Consider the following 16451-nt stretch of genomic DNA (forward strand, 5'->3'; position numbering starts at 1 on the left):
TTCCAACATGCTGCTATTCAAATCTTCTCCAAATGCAATGCTCTGGAACCAGCTCATCCCCAGTTTGAAGATAGCATTGTAATTAACAAAATAATCATGCTGTAATCATTGAGAAGGAAAGAATGTTTTATATAGGGCATTACCAAGAAAATAGATGATAGTCACACTGATATTTGCCAATTGGTAGGAGAGGTCCTGATTTACTCACAGTCTCTCACATTGTTTCTAGATTATGATAGGGAGAAAATGTTCTTAGTAAAACAATATACTACATGCAAACTTCAATCCCATTTTTTGAAGTTCAAAAACTATACAGCTAAATTTTACATACTTACATACCACAGGTTAAATTCAGCCGGTTCTCACCAGTTCACGCAAACCATTAGTTAACTGCTTATGCAGTTTGGAGAACCGGCTAAAAATAAAGTGCAAGAGAGGGTTTTTTTTCTCTTTCCCCTCAGTTAATAGCTACGGGAAGACAGCCATGAACCACTTAACAGTTGCAGCTGGAATGCAGCCGATACACACTGAATCAAGTCAATAAACAGAAACTGACAGGATTAGAGCAGGGAAACCCATCAATCACCCATCTAGGGATGGGATTAATCTCTTCCCTTCAGGAAGAAGGACAAGATTACAAACATTTTCATTATAAAGAGTATTAAGTAACACTTCTGTGATCAGCTGATACATCTTGGAGTTTCTCCAAAACCTTTTATAGCTGCTGTAGTGTTGGATACTTCTTGTTTCTTCCTGGGGGGAAAGATACAGAGGGGACAATGATGCAGCTTGATCATACAGGCCATGAATGTAATACATGTGTGGTCCAGCCAGCTGTATTGCTTCTGCTGTGAAGCACCCAATTTAGAACATAGAATAATAGAGCTGGAAGAGTTAATGGCTTTTGGCAGCACACCCAGGCTTTCAATTAGAATGAGCTCTTAAGTTGAGCAGCATCAGCTGCTCTTAAGTTTCCCTCAGCATTTGCTTTGGGGTTGATTTTTTTTAAAAAAGGGGAATGCTGTTTTAAGTTTTCTGCATTGCTTTAGTGATTCCCGGCACTGTCCTTTTGGGATGCACTTCCCCCCACTCTTTTTGAAAGCTTCTAGTGATGGAGCTCTAGTTAGTAGTGTGATATTACCAGAGAAAAAGCTACGTAGGATTAGGTTAACAACTCTTAATGCCTTTTTGGCTACGTAGTTACAGTGGGCTCTAGCACTTAGATCATTAGATGACCTATAAGGTCCCTTCCAACTCTGATTATCTGTATCTGCTGGCAGCTCGCAGTCAACAGAAGTAGCTTTTGCAGTATTGCATTCTAACCACTGTGCCACCATGCGGTGTTCATTTGGGGAGAAACTCCTTTATTACCAGCATTCTCCAAATTTGGGGAGAAAGTACAGGTTTCCAGTATTTCAGTATCTCCTTATTCAGACCACATGATCTCCAGACCCTGGGACAAAGACTCAGCAACATTACTTGGTCAATCAGGGGCAAAGATATACACTGAGATCATCAGTGTATCAATGAAACTATATTCTATGTTGATAGATGACCTTTTCCAGCACCTTCATATAGAAGTTAAATAAACAACAACAAAAAAAAGAGTAGAGCTCTGAAGCACCACATGCATGCATGTCTCTGTGTACATGCACACATGATTTGAAAAGACAGAAGATGTCTCCAGTGCTACATTGTAGGAGAAACAAAAATGTTCCAGTGCTACCTTCAAGAATTTAGGAAACAATGGGGTCACCATTATACAGTAAAGTCCCAATGCTGTCTGGAAATCCTGTAAATTAACTTTATTTGGGGTTTGAACAAACTGCTCAAACAACAAATTAGTGCTGATGCTACATTGAAACAGATGTGGGATGCAAGGAAAGATTAGAGTTTTAACATGTTTATGGCTGAACGGAACACAACAGTGACAAGGGATGCCATTTCAATTCCTGAGGTGGTCCACCAAAAAAGCAAATTAAGCCCTTTAAATTCATAACATGCCTATTTCAGATTATTTTAAAAACTTTATCTCCCTCCCTAGCAACTTGCCAATGAATTTTTGCCTCTGTGTTTTCATGTCACGACATGGATTCCGTCCCTAACCTAAAATAGCCCATATCATCCAGAAGGACTGGAGCTTTGAGTATTCTTCAATCAACATCTCAACTCTGAATGATACACAGTATTTGAAATTACCTAGAAACTGCCTGATATAGTGAAGATAGGCTGGACCTGTTCAACTTTGCCTCATACAAAAAGATCCCATATGTTCTGATATAGAGATACCTATCAATAAAAGTGCCTTGCAAATAGGCCACAATGCATTAAGCATTTCTTTTCTTCTTCCTTATAGATCAAGATATAAATAGGGTTTTGATTTGTTTCTGCTCTGAAGAGTTTCACTGGAGCTCTGATCAGAAATAGATGACTATCATGGAACAGGCTCCAAGACAAATTTTGTCCTACATAAACACCTTAGTTATCTTCTACCACAACTGTTTATTTATTGAGAATCTCTGTTCCTTTGTGGACCTTTTGACAAGGAAAACATTAGCTCTACTACGGTAGAGCTAAGCAGTGGTTAGGTGGATGCTAAATCATATTTGCTGAATAATCAAAATATAGAGATCCTAATTTTATTAGGATCACATTTAGCATTTGAGGGAGGTAAAAGTAATGCAACTATGCAAAAGAGTAAGCGTAAGATAGTTGTTTCATTATTTCTATTTGTGGGAAACGAAAAGAGGAAGTTTTAACCTGCCACCAGTTTTTGCTGTCAAAATTAAACAGTGTAGCTAAAGTGCATTGGAATGGCAGGCATTCAGGGGATTTAGTCTGTCCATTGCAATTTGCTTATCTTACTAAAAACCAGAGTTTATAAATCAAAACACATGAAGTCAAATTAAGATTATAATGCAATTTTACGGGGAGATAAAATTATAGTTGTGGGCGACGTGATTAAGAAAAATTAAATTGCCCCATTCAGATAGGCTTAACCAAAAATCAAGCCAAGCCAGTTTCATTGTACCAACTTTTGCGATGCCTTTCAACAAAAATTAGCACCGTTCAGAACAGGAAATGTGGGCCCGGGAAACAGTTTCGACAGCTTTCTTCTACCCTCCCTGTTTTGCAGTCCTCCCGATCGCGGTCTGTGATAAAAAAAGCAAGTTCCCCGCTTCATTAGCGGTTACTGAAAGTAACGATGAAAAAAAACTTCCTTCCCATGAGGTCCGGAAGAGCGGCTGCAGTGTCCCCAGCGGCTGTTAAGCGAAGTCAGCCTGGCACCTGAGTCCGCTGCTTTCGTTCTCTCGCCTCGCAGCCAAGGTCCTTCTCAGCCCGCCTCTCACACCGAAGGGGGCCGCGCTTCGCTTTGCCCGCGCTGTGACGTCCCCTCGAATAAGCAACGCCAAGTGGCTAATTCCTTACGGAGGATCCCGGCGGAGTAAAAGTGCCGCAATTTAAGCGGCTCGTCTTTTTTATATTCGAGTTGAAGAAGCGCGAGAGAAAGGCGCGCCGGACTCCGGGTTTGTTTGTTTTCGAGACAGGTGAAGGGGATTCCGTCGCGGCTTGCCGAGAGGATGACAGCCACCCTCTCCGCGCCCGGAGCGTCGCTTTGGCTCCTTTTCCTCCTGCCTTGGGCCGCGGCGCCTTCCAAACTCAACATCCCTAAAGTGTTGCTGCCCTTCTCTCGGAGCGCAAGGATTAACTTCACCCTGGAGGCAAGCGAAGGCTGCTACCGTTGGTAAGCGAAGGGAGGGAAAGAAAGCCGCGTTTGAAAGCTGAGGCACATGGCGCAGGTGCAACAATCGCGGGCGCAACACGTGGGCTGGGGGGGGGTGGGGGAAAGAAGCTTAGTGTTTAGTTCGGCGTTCGTAAAAGCGAGCTCCTCTCTTGGCCTGCGCCGAACCGGATAATCGGCCAGATAGTTTCAAAGGAGGAGAGTTGACTGGCTTCCAGTAGAACAGCTTTTGCTTTGCAGCCAGTCAGAGTAATTATTGAGCCTCTTGGGCGCTTGCGCACTGCTTGAGATGAAACGCACACCTTGCTTCCAATATTGGAAAATCAGCCCGTCGATCGGGAAAAGTTGTTTTTCTTTCGTGGCAATGGTTTGAACCGCGGATTGTTCCCTTTCACTATTCGGGGATCCTTGCTTTTTTAGCTTCAGCGCCATTGGGTTGTTAGTTTTGCTTCCTACTAAGTAGGAATATGTGCAGTGGGGCCTCAAAACTTTCTGCAACAGAGTGAATTGTATGCTAATATATTGGTTTTCTTAAGAACCTAGGATGGCTGCTGTTGGAAAATGAGTTGGAATAAAAAGGAAATTGTGCAAGTCCTTGCTCGTTCAGTCGATACTGGTAAAACTGGTTGATTCTGTCTTCATCATCTTTTTATTGTACTTATTTATTGCCCTGGGTTTTTGTTTTGTTTTTTAATACAGAACAAGTGCTATTGAAATGGACAGTTCTGTTGAAAGTCTGAAATAAAAGCCTGGGTAGTATAATAATCATTATAAAAGAAACGTATTTTTTCTTAGGTGTAACATCTTCTTGCTGCCAGACAAGGAAAAATTCAGATTATTTCCAAAATAATTATGCCACTCTGTGTGCACGTGTGTGATTTCTTTATGTATCTTGATCTTTTAATGCTTTTTATTTAAGATATTTACATTCTGTCCAAGTCAACTTGTTTTAACAGTAAAAATAACTTGTCTGTGATATTAATAGATTTCCTGTATATTTTGAAAGTTCTATTGGTGACTATAAAGATTACTTGAAGTACCAATACCAATTTACAGATTTTATCAGAAGTAAGCCTAATTGTGTTCAGTTAGTATATAGCTAAGTAAATTGTATTGGATTAAAACTTTAGTGACTATTGCATATTTAATATAGTGATTTATTTGAGTTTAAAATATGGCTTTAATTATACAGAACGTGTAAGTATGATAGTGCTTAAATTCTTATTCAGACAATATTTTGAATTATTCAGTTGTGAAAATGTCCAGAATCTTTCAAAGTTTAATAAGTACAATGTCTATAAAGATGAATGAGCATTTTCTCACAATTCATTATTGAAAAGTACTTTCTATTCAGCGTTGGATATGTAACAGAAGTTAATATATTGCTATCTCCATATTTCTTTCTCAGAAGATATGCTAAATAAAGATTAACAATTACATTCATTTTTTTAAAAAAATAATTTTAATTAAAATGTATTTACATAATTAGATCAGATGGCAATAAGATGGCAGTGTTAAAATTTGATTGGGAAGCATAACAGGAACAAAGCTGCTTAAAATGCAGATCAGGTAACAATGTAATTGTACTTTTTAGTCAAAAAAGACCTGTCAGTCAGCTTAACTGGCAGTTTGATCTTGCACATTGTTAAAATAAATTCCAAAGAATTAACTGAAACTACTTTGCAAAATTTCATTAAAAATTAATTAGTTCATGTTGGCTTTAAGCATAATGTAACTTGGATTTGGTTTAGGCACATTTAATATTTAAAGTTAATAACATTTAACCTAACATTTAAAATTCTAAATTGTGCTTATTATTGACAGTGGTCATTTATCTATGGATGATTTTCCAGAAAGCAGGGAAAAAATGCTCCAATGGTTTGTTGTTCTTATGCTCCCTAGCTGATAAGTTATCCTTCTGGGTTTTCATTTTGCAAAGAGAAAAAAAGTAAAAGAAAAGAGCCATGACATCCTGATTTGAGGTCAGAGTTACTACTCATTCACTATATTCCAATGACATACTGGACTATTGATCAGCTAATAATCAGACCTTAGCCTTGTATTTTATGTGAACATAGACTTTGTTTTGGCATGTTAAAAAAATAAGCCTTCTGTGTAAATATTGAGTTAAAGCATGTAAACAAAGCTCCTTGGGCTTTTTTGTTTTCCTTTGATTTGTTTTAGAGGTGAAAAAACAGTTGAGAAATAATGGATAATCTTTATTCCATTCCAGATGATATAGGAGTTATGGTCAGACTAAGCAAGCATAATAAGCAGCATCTAACATGGATCTGCTTTTTAAATATAATTTCAACCATGAATCCAATTTAAATAATATGCCAAATCTAGCCATTGCAGGTCTACTGGCAGCAACTCAGAAAACTAGACAACCATGATTTCTTCATTAAAAAAAAAGATTAAAATGAACCATAACTTGCAATAGAGTAGGTGAAGTCAAATTTAGATTTATGTATTCAACTGTCCATCTCTGATGCTCTGGGTGAATAATTTGTGAAGAAGATAAATGGGGCCTGGTTCTTTCATTTTTCCGTGTAACTTAGACCAATCATTTCCTATAAATCTTGATAAAATAGAAATAACTAAATTTAAAAGTGATGTGAGATATGCAGTTTGTTTAAAAAAACAAATTGCCAAAGATACTATTTGTAACCTATGTTGCAATTGTGATAGATAATTTGCCCATATTATATATTTTCATGTAAGCAGACCCTGAACCTGCAGGAATAACGCTAAGATGATGATGATATATAACTTGGCTCTAAATTTTATGAAAAAAGTGTATGACCTGTACAAATGTTGTACTCCTGTGGCCATAAAATCAGAGTAGAGTTTCTTCAGACATCCGGATGCTTTTAGCTTCTACATGCAGTGAGGAAGAAGAATTAGTTGCTTCTCTATTGTTCAACATATTGTCATCCTGTATGAAAATGAACTGCACCAGAACCCTTTGTTCCTGCAGGCTGTTTCTGTGATTTAGAACCCTGATATTGTAATCTAATATCTCTTGCATGCTTAAGCTGTTAACCATCCATGACTGACTGACCTAATCACATTCATACAGCAGAGCAGTGTTCACTGGGGTTGTGCAGTGATCCAGATTTGAAGGAGAAAAGATGATTCGAACTATGCAGAAATACACAAGTTTTATCTATCATCAGCTTCTTAAAAAGAAAGTTGCTGCACAATGCCACAAAAAGACATGCTTGATTTCCGGAGATAACAGCAGGTACATTGTATGCACCCATGTGTGCTCCAAATCACCTTTCAGAATTCAACAATTCCTAGATTCGACAACTATCTTACAATAGTGTTCAGAGTTTTCTCCCATTAGAACTGTTGGAGAACTGACTTTTGATGTGTTACCTGTCTATATGTAGTTGGTGCTAGTTCCTGCTGAGTACAGGTAGTCTTGTACTACAGGTGGTCAACTTATGACCATGATTGAGCCCACAATTTCTTTTAAGTAAGACGTTAAATGAGGTTTTCCCCCATTTTACGAACTTTCTTGCCTGCCTTGTTACTTTCTTGTTAAGTGAGTCACTGCAGTTGATAAGTTAGTAACCCAGTTGTTAAGTGAATCTGACTTCCTCATTGACCGCTTGTCAGAAAGTCAAAAAAGGTGATCATGTAACTTTGGGACATAGCATACACTTGAAACAGTTGCCAAGTATCTGAATTTTAATCACATGATCTTGGGGATGCTGCAAAGGTAATTGTGAAAAACAGTCGTAAGTCACATTTTTCTGTACTGTTGTAACTTTGAACAGTCATTAAACAAACATATATGTCGAGGACTACCTATATTAGCTACATGTTGTTGGTCATTTGTCCTGAATGCACAGTACAATAAATATGATTGCATTAATGGATTAATTTCTTATAAAAGAATGATCTACCAGCAAACCAATTCCCTTTGGTAAAAATATGCACATTTATAAGTTAGAGCAAATGAACACAGTTTTGGGGAATTACTGGAATTGAATCTTAAATTTCTTATTAACAGTCGTGGTAAAACACTATTCAGCCAAAATTTATATCTCATAGCAAAAATAAATTGTCACCTGAGGATAATTTAGAGAATTCAGGAAGTATAATTAGGATTAGTTAATTCAACAGTCTTTTTAAAAAAGTGAACAGGTGTTAGTATTAATTCAATCTGTCAGTATCTTCAAGCATTGTGTGTGTGTGTATGATGTATATATATGTATGTATGTATATATGTATATATGCATATATATGGTATTCAGCTTTGTTTGGGTATTTTCCCACGTCATTATAGTTGTGCTTTTAAAGTTGTAGCGATGTTTTGGCAAAATCTCATTTGCCATCATCAGTCTTCTGTATTGTGTTCGTCTGATGAAGCCTGATGATGGCAGATGAGATGAGATGAGATGGCAGAAGCCTGATGATGGCAGATGAGATTCTGCCAAAAAGTCGCTACAACTTTAAAAGCACAACTCTAATGACGTGGGAAAATACCAGAACAAAGCTGAATACCATACATATAGATACCCACCCAAACTTAAGAAAATATATATATATAAACACATACATATTCATTCACCATCATTTTAGCCATTGTCTATCAACTGCAGGATGAAGGCCTCTTCCACATTTCCAACCAATACGGTCCTGAGCTTTCTTTTGCCAATCGGGCCCGCAGCATTTGCTGATGTTTTGTGGTGTGTGTGTGTATCTCACAATGTTGTATATCTGTTTTTTTAAACTCTTTAAAGATTGCAATAATTAATGAGAATACGTATGCGTGTGTGTGTGCATTTATAATTCTATATTCCATCAGATTGCTTTTTTGGCAGACGCTGCAGGACAGAATCACAAACAGTACAAATGAAAATGTAAAGCAGCCTACTTTAGTAACTACAAATAAAACCCTTATTCTCAAAAGTTTGTTTCCGTTCCTTGCTTACACATAGAATTTGAGATTAAAGAGAGGTCTGGTGCAATAACTCTTCCTGTTCTGTTGGTTTCTACTCTACATGAAAAAGGAACCTCTTTCAAACACCACATACCAAATTCTGAAGCAAGAAACAATGCCCAGATGTCTTACTACTAGAGTGAATGTAATAATTCTGTGAGATTCTTGGTTTACACAGATAGAAGCTTAATACAGTAGTTATACTAGCAACAAAATTAGAAACCTAGAGGAATAGTGAAAATATCACAATATTTCTAATTACTGAGGGTTTTGAAGAAATTACATATCCATTACAAGTGAAAAGGATGACATTCCAAAAGAATGTTTTTTTAATGTAGCAGTTTTAAACTTGGAAAATTCTGCAGTAATAGATTTTTCTTGGAAACTAGTTTAATCTGCAACATTTTTACGATTAAAAATATCTCATTTCTTCCAATCTGTTTCCACCAACTTTTATTACCCTTAGATCTAGCTCAGGCATGCCCGACCTTTTGGTTTGCCGGTGCCTCATATAAAATATATAATATAGTTAATGGATATAAATAACAAAATTCATTTGGGGGAGGGTCTTGTGGGGCCTCATTACTAGCTGTCCAGAGGTTGTACATGTCTGATCTAGACTCTTCTTTTTAAATCTATACAAAAATTACATGTTACTATAAGACGTCAGAAAGATAAAAGTAATGGTAATTAATATATGTATATGATTCTCCAGGATTGCTAATCATTAATACTGTTTAAAAGGCTGTATTACAGATTGGAAATGAGAAATTTGCAGGTGTGCCATGGGTACAATTGTCTACTTACATCCCATGACACTAGATTTTTCAGTCTTCCAGTTTGACAATATGAATTGTACAACGGGGGTTGTTTTTAAATAACATGTATCTGGATGCAGCGAAAAGTTATGTTTAGTGCATAATTTGCAAAGTAGATTTTGTGTTATAACATTTATCTAAATAATGTTATTAAATTGTAAATGTATTTCAGAAGATTCAGATATATCATATTCTAACGGACATTTTTATAAATACATTCAAAGGAGAACAATTGATGCTTATGTTTCTTGAAAGATCAAAATGAGGTTAGACTCTTGAAAATATATTTTGGCAAATGGTTTCCAGTAATTTAGATTTACTAATCTAGATTTACATACCTATTGTTCAAATGGATTAATAGTTTTTAGTTCATATAAATGTTAGTTAATGGGACCAGCAACAGTTGGTCAGGGAAAGCTTTAGTTATTTAAGCAATAATTTACAAAAACATGTTTAGAGATAATTGGCCCGGAAGTTGCAGGAACCCACCTCAGTAATCCAATCTGGACCGGTCACTGGGACCCAGATTGTATCTTGCAAAAATGTGCACATATATATTCACCTTCATTTCACCACAGTAAGTTTATTTATTCCCTTTAATTCTAGCTATTCATTCTCTAGATCGGTATTTTGCAGTTCTGAATGTGACCTCCCCCCACCCCCAATTATGCAAAATAAGTTTTAAAATAGGCAGGATGTACAGATCATTCTTACATTTTTAAGACTGGAATGTGTTAAGACTGCAGCCCAAACAGTTTAATTATTAATCAGTATGTTGATTCAGAAATAACTCTTGAATGTAATAGTGCAATATCTTTTTATCGTGCCTAAATATTGAATACAAACTGGCTTTGCCAACTGACCAGGTACATGAGTAAGACATTTACAGAGTATATGACTAAAGTAACATTTCTTGACAAATATCTATCACAAGTCTAAATCTGTAGGAGAGATAGCTTGGGCTTATTTTATTAGGCAACCTTAATCCTGATGCATATAGAGGTCTGCTTTATTTTGTTTTAAATAGGTATAAATGCATTCATTTCACATGCCATCTGTGCTTCAAAAGATCAGGACTGTAAAATAGTTGCTAACAAGATAGGCATATAGATGATTGGATTCATTTTACTTTATCTGAATTCACATTTAGGACTAAAGCATACTTTGCTAAGCAGTAGCTTGTTGAACCATTTATAACTGACTGGATTCATATAAACAAAAATCCAACAAACCACATGATAGGGTAAGACTGAGCTAGGTTTCATGAGCATATTGAAGATGTCTCAACCCAATCCTTCAGATGACTTCTTCCAGTGACTGCATTAGATATTTTGCAACACAGGAGACAGTGTTGAACTCTGGAGAACTCTATAATGGAACGTTCAGCTTTCTCCCATGAGCTGTTCAGAGCATCCAGAAGTGGGGAGGTGCTTCAGTCTCTTCTGGAAAGGCTGGGCTTAAAACTCCGGGATGCTCCTCCTCCTCCACGGGACACCTCCTCAGCATCCCCCATTTTTAGCTCAGCCTTCGTGGTAACAGGTTGTGCATTCCCTGACTGGAACGATTTCTGATTCAGGTTTGCTCTTGGGTAATTTTAGCTTTTAAAAATCTTCCCCATTTAATTTGGCTTTTTCAGGCTGGTCCCTCTATTAGGCTACCTCGATTAGTTCAAAAAACAAACAGTTTCTTTGTAAATAGCGGAGCCTGCCACTCCACAGGCAGCTTGAGGCTACTGCATCAGGCAATTACCTTATCTAACTTTCTGATGGTCTTCTCTGCGATCACAGCGGAGCGCTCACAGCCGCGGCTCACTTCGCCTTGCCGTTTCATCTGACAGGAGCTTTTAACTCACAAGTTAGAGCCTCAGCAGCAGCGGCTCATTTGACGGCTCAGACTTAGCAACAGAGATTCTGCTTCCTGCCCTTTTCAACGGCTGGCTCAAGTTCACGCCTAATTGTCACAGGCGCCATTCCCCGCTGGTTTCCCTTTTTGGGGACCGGGGCAGTACCTTCCCACTTTGTTCTCCCTGGCTTTAGCTCTCTCTTGTCTGGCTGATGTTGGATAAACAGGCTAGTCATTACACAGGCATTTCTTTGCAATTGCCTTCGGATCATTTCTTCGGAGTGAAACTGCAAGTATCATTTAAATTGTGGGACGTTTGGTTTTGACAGGAATGGATTACCTCAGATCCTGTATAGCTGGTTTCCCTTGTTGGGGACCAGGGATTCAGAAAGTTCTTGCTTGGAGCGCTTGGGGGTTTCCCTTGTTGGGGACCCTTAGATACTGTTTACCATATGCACAGTTTTACATATACATATAGACACATGTATATGTATACAAAAAAAGGCATAGATGATAGATAGATAGATAGATAGATAGATAGATAGATAGATAGATAGATAGATAGATACAGAGAGGGGGGGGAGAGAGAGAGAGAGTGTTACTCTCCTGGAGGAGCGTTCTACTTTCAACCACAGGGGAAGGAATCACCCCAAACTACTACTACTACTACTACTACTACTACTACTACTACTACTACTACTACTAATAATAATAATAATAATAATAATAATAATAATAATAATAATAATAAATTAAAGTCAGAGGCAAGAGAATCAGTCATCCACAATGGAAGGTGACAACGCCTTAAAAAAAAACCGCTCCAAGACAAATAAGTCCCGAGATAAGCCAGTGGGCCCCAAAAAGGCCTCTATGGCAAAGGATGAAGATGCCCATAGATGGCACCTAGCTTTGGAAAGGCAATTGCAGAAACGAGCCAGGGAGGCAGACAAGATGGCTATGACACAACAATCTTATCAGGACCCAAGTCCATTGTTGGGGCCCTTGGACTTATTCACCCAGCCCAGACAGGCTATTTCTGGACAACCCCCCATAGGCACATCTCCAATGACCACTGCCTGGCTTCATCCCCACGGTCGCCGGCCTAAGACAGGAGGAGGGATTCCCTGATACTATCCCCATCCAAATGAGGCAATTGATGGAGATGGAGATTCAAAGGGGCATGGCAGCTGGAGTTCAGCAATCCATTAGGACCAGACACTTCTCGGCCGCTTCGGATGTGGGATCCTTGTCCGCTCGATCCTTTGCGCATATGGGACAACATCAAACTCAGGTATTCCCCAATATTCCTAACATACCAGCCCAGGGCCTTCGGGAGGAGGTAGAATTTGAGGATCAGGATGTTCCCATGGAGGTGGGGTCGATCCATCAGATGGGCTTGGGGTTGTCAGAGGCTGACCCACTAGAACGGGGAATGTCGGACGACGAAGGCCTCATTCCAGACCAACCTACCTATTCTGGCCTTTTTTCGTCCGCACCTCTTTAAATCCTTACTGTTCAAGGCAAAGAACACCGCTAAACTAGGCACATCAAACCCTCATCCATTGTCAACAGAGGCTCAGGACGAATACGAGGATCTAATATTCTCGCAACCAGCTAATGAGGCGGAAAATATTCCTGCCCCTCGTATGTTGGCTGAATTAGTACAAAATCAATGGGCATCAGCAGCATCATACCCAGCCCCAACAGGGTATGATAAACGATATTATAATTTGGCAACAGAGTTTTTAAATTTTTCAAAAACACCGGAGGTGGATGAGCCCATTGTGGCACTAGCCTCTTCTTCAACCTTTCCCAACGAGGCCGAGGAAGCCCTGAGACCGGAAGAAAAGAGAGCAGAGTTGGCACTTGTAGGGCGCACGTTTCTGACGCCTGGGCCATTAGGGCAGCTACAGTGCCGTACTTTTTTTTACATGGTCCTCCCTCTGATGCTCTTCCATATTGTGCCGGTGTCAAATGTCAGAGCCCACCAGGACATAGCTAAAATTATTGCTGCAGCAGAATTCTCCGCCAACGCCACATTTAACGCAGTCAAATTCTCGTCTAGGGCCATAGCACCTCATGTATCAGCACGGAGACTGCTATGACTCAGACATTGGCAGGCAGATACCAAGCATAAATGCAAGTTAGCATCAGCCCCAATATCGGGGGATAAATTATTTGGCAGTCTCTTGGAGCCCCTCCTTATAGAGAATAGAAACAAGAAAAAAGTGCTTCCCCCTCTCTTCGGAGGTCTGAAAACAGAACGCCCCAGTCCTTTCAAAGGGGTTCCTTTCGGACCTGCTATCAAGGCCCATATGTTCCCAGATCTCAGAGAACATCAGGCTACAAGATAGATCCGAATCTTCCAATAGAGGTCAGTGGGGAGGTAAAAACAGAATAAGCCGCAGAGGCACCGGAGGCCGATGTTTTCGTCACCCCAAGTGAGTCCTTGACACCAGTTCCCATTGGAGGGCGGCTAAAATGGTTTGCTGATCAATGGGACAGTTCCACCTCTGTTGCATGGGTCAGGGACTCTGTTAGGTTTGGTTTGGCGATAGACTTTCAATCCTCCCACCCGAACTTTTTCATTAGGAGCCCGAGGTCCACAGATCCCATTAAGAGGGCATTGATGCAGGAGGCTATCAATCATCTTCTACATATTCGGACCATTAGAGAGGTCCCATTTGAACAGCGGCATCACGGCTGTTAATCTCTATTGTTTGTGATCCCAAAGACTTCGGGGGGCTGGAGGGCAATTCTAGACCTCAAACATCTGAACAGATCATTGGTTTATCGAAAATTCAAGATGACTATTCTCCAGTCCGTTCTGCTCAGCATCAGAGAGAACGATGTCCTGACCTCCATAGATCTCACAGAGGCTTATCTACATATACCAATTAGACCTGCTCACTACAGATATTTTAGATTCTGCTATTGTGATTGGCAGTATGAATACCATTCGGTCTGGCTTCGGCCCTAGGACTTTTACCAAGGTCCTCGTGGCCTTGGCGGCCTCACTCAGGATCAAATCTATTCACTTACAATGTTATCTGGATGATATTTTAATTTTGTCATCTTCCAGACATCAAGCAAAATTGGATACCAAGATTACTCTGGAGACCCTTCAGGGTCATGACTTTTCCATAAATTGGGATACAAGCCATTTGATCCCCTCAACTTGGTTAGTTCATTTAGGGGCAGTGATAGATACCGTGGAGGGCAAGGTCTTTCTCTCTCAGGACAGGTTAAACAGTATACAGTCTTTGGCCATAAAGATCAGAGCCTTAAAGAGGGCTTCCCTGGCAGGGCTGTCTCAACTGTTAGGGAAACTGATTTCTTGTATTTCCATTGTGCCTTGGCTTGATTCCATTCTAGAGAGCTGCAAGGGTTTCTGCTACCTTTCCAGCGATCTGGAAGAGCCACTTCCAACGTCCGGTTAAAAGTACCGCACAATGTTCTCCGATCGCTCCGTTGGTGGTCGGAAAACACAATAAACAAGGGGTGTCCTTTCAAGGAACCTTCCAGGGCAACGATCATAACTGATGTCAGCCCGGTAGGATGGGGAACTCACTTCCAATCCCACACTGCACAGGGAATTTGAACTATTTCCGAGCAATCACAAAGCATCAACCTATTGGAGCTGCGAGCAGTTCACCTGGCCTTACGCAGCTTCTACCCCTTTTCCAATCACGCCACATCCTGGTCATGACAAACAATATCACAACCAAGGCCCCCGTAAACAATGGGGTACCCATTCCAAACTTCTGATGCCGGAGACGGCCAATTTGTTCAAAGGGGCCAAGGCCAATCTGCTTTCGCTCAAGGCAGAACACATATCAGGGGCCTTAAACACACAAGCGGACTGACTCAGCAGGGCCACGATAGATCAGGCAGAGTGGCGCCTACACCCGTCTGTCTTCCAGGAAGCAGTGCGGAGGTTTGGGCAACCGGTGATCGATCTATTTGCCTCTCCTCTCATTGCCCAATTGCCCCAGTATATTTCAAGGTACCCGACTCAGGGGGCAGAGGCTGTCAATGCCCTGCGTTGTCAGTGGCCTCCCGGACTTCTATATGCATTTCCTCCACTCCCGGTAATACCCAGGTTGATCCAGAAGTTATTGGAGGAATGAGTGGAATTGATATTGGTCGTCCCTTATGGGTCCAGGCAAATGTGGTTCGCAGACTTACAGGACCTGTCAAGAGAACAACCTTGGAAAATTCCACCGTCGAAGGTTTTCCTCTCATAAGGGCCGATACTTCGCCCGAACCCACAATGGCTCAGTCTAACCATGTGGAGGTTGAGCGGAGCGGTTTAGGGGCCCAACAGATTTCAGAGGATGCTATTGCCACCATTCAATCATCCAGACGGTCCTCAACAAATCGTATATACGAGGCCACATGGTCCACCTTCTGTCGCTGGTGCCAGGGGTCTAGGATCCCATAGACCCAACTGCCCCATCAATACGACAATTATTGGCCTTTTTACAGGAGGGGTTGACCAAGGGCCTATCTCCAAATACTTTACGCAGACAGGTGGCGGCTTTAGCCTCAGTGATAGCCTGGGGTGACCTCCAGTCTATGGCTCTCCATTCACATGTCCACAGCTCTCTTAAGGGTGCTACAAACTTACGACCTTCTGTAATTCACTGCTATCCCACCTGGGCTCTCAACAAGGTGTTAACCGCACTTACAACTGACCCGTTCGAGCCTTTAAGAACCACTAGTCTTAAATTCCTGACATATAAGGTGGCCTTCCTAATTGCAATCACATCAGCAAGGAGAATTTCCGAATTGGCAGCATTGTCAATGAGAAAGGACCTGTGCGTGTGTCAGGCAGACAGAGTGATTCTCCGATTGGAGAATCGTTCACTCCATCATTCACTCCTAAAGTAAATTCAGCCTTCCGCAGAGTGCAAGAGTTGGTGCCTCCAAAATTTTTGTCCGAAACTATCTCATAGACTGGAGCATCAATGGCATCGACTTGATGTTTGAAGGGCCTTAAGCATCTATCTAGACCGCACGGTGGCATTTCAAAAATCTGAGGCTCTATTCCTATCCTTCAACCCATCCACTTTAGGGCAAAAGGTGTCAG

General features: G+C 40.4%; 1 protein-coding gene across 1 annotated transcript in view; it reads left to right on the top strand.

Annotated features, from left to right (window-relative positions):
- The first annotated feature begins 1797 nt into the window (after positions 1 to 1797).
- NUP210 (nucleoporin 210) overlaps positions 1798 to 16451 on the top strand; it is a 101959-nt gene continuing 87305 nt past the window's right edge. Inside the window, exon 1 of the mRNA XM_087923911.1 lies at positions 1798 to 3745. Within this exon, the coding sequence (XP_087780037.1) occupies positions 3582 to 3745 (164 nt within the window). The 5' untranslated portion in view covers positions 1798 to 3581. The remainder of the gene's footprint in view (positions 3746 to 16451) is intronic.

Source organism: Pseudonaja textilis, chromosome 2 (assembly GCF_049901715.1).
Source record: "Pseudonaja textilis isolate UNSWEBS1 chromosome 2, rPseTex1.2, whole genome shotgun sequence".
In the NCBI taxonomy this organism is placed as follows: domain Eukaryota; kingdom Metazoa; phylum Chordata; class Lepidosauria; order Squamata; family Elapidae; genus Pseudonaja; species Pseudonaja textilis.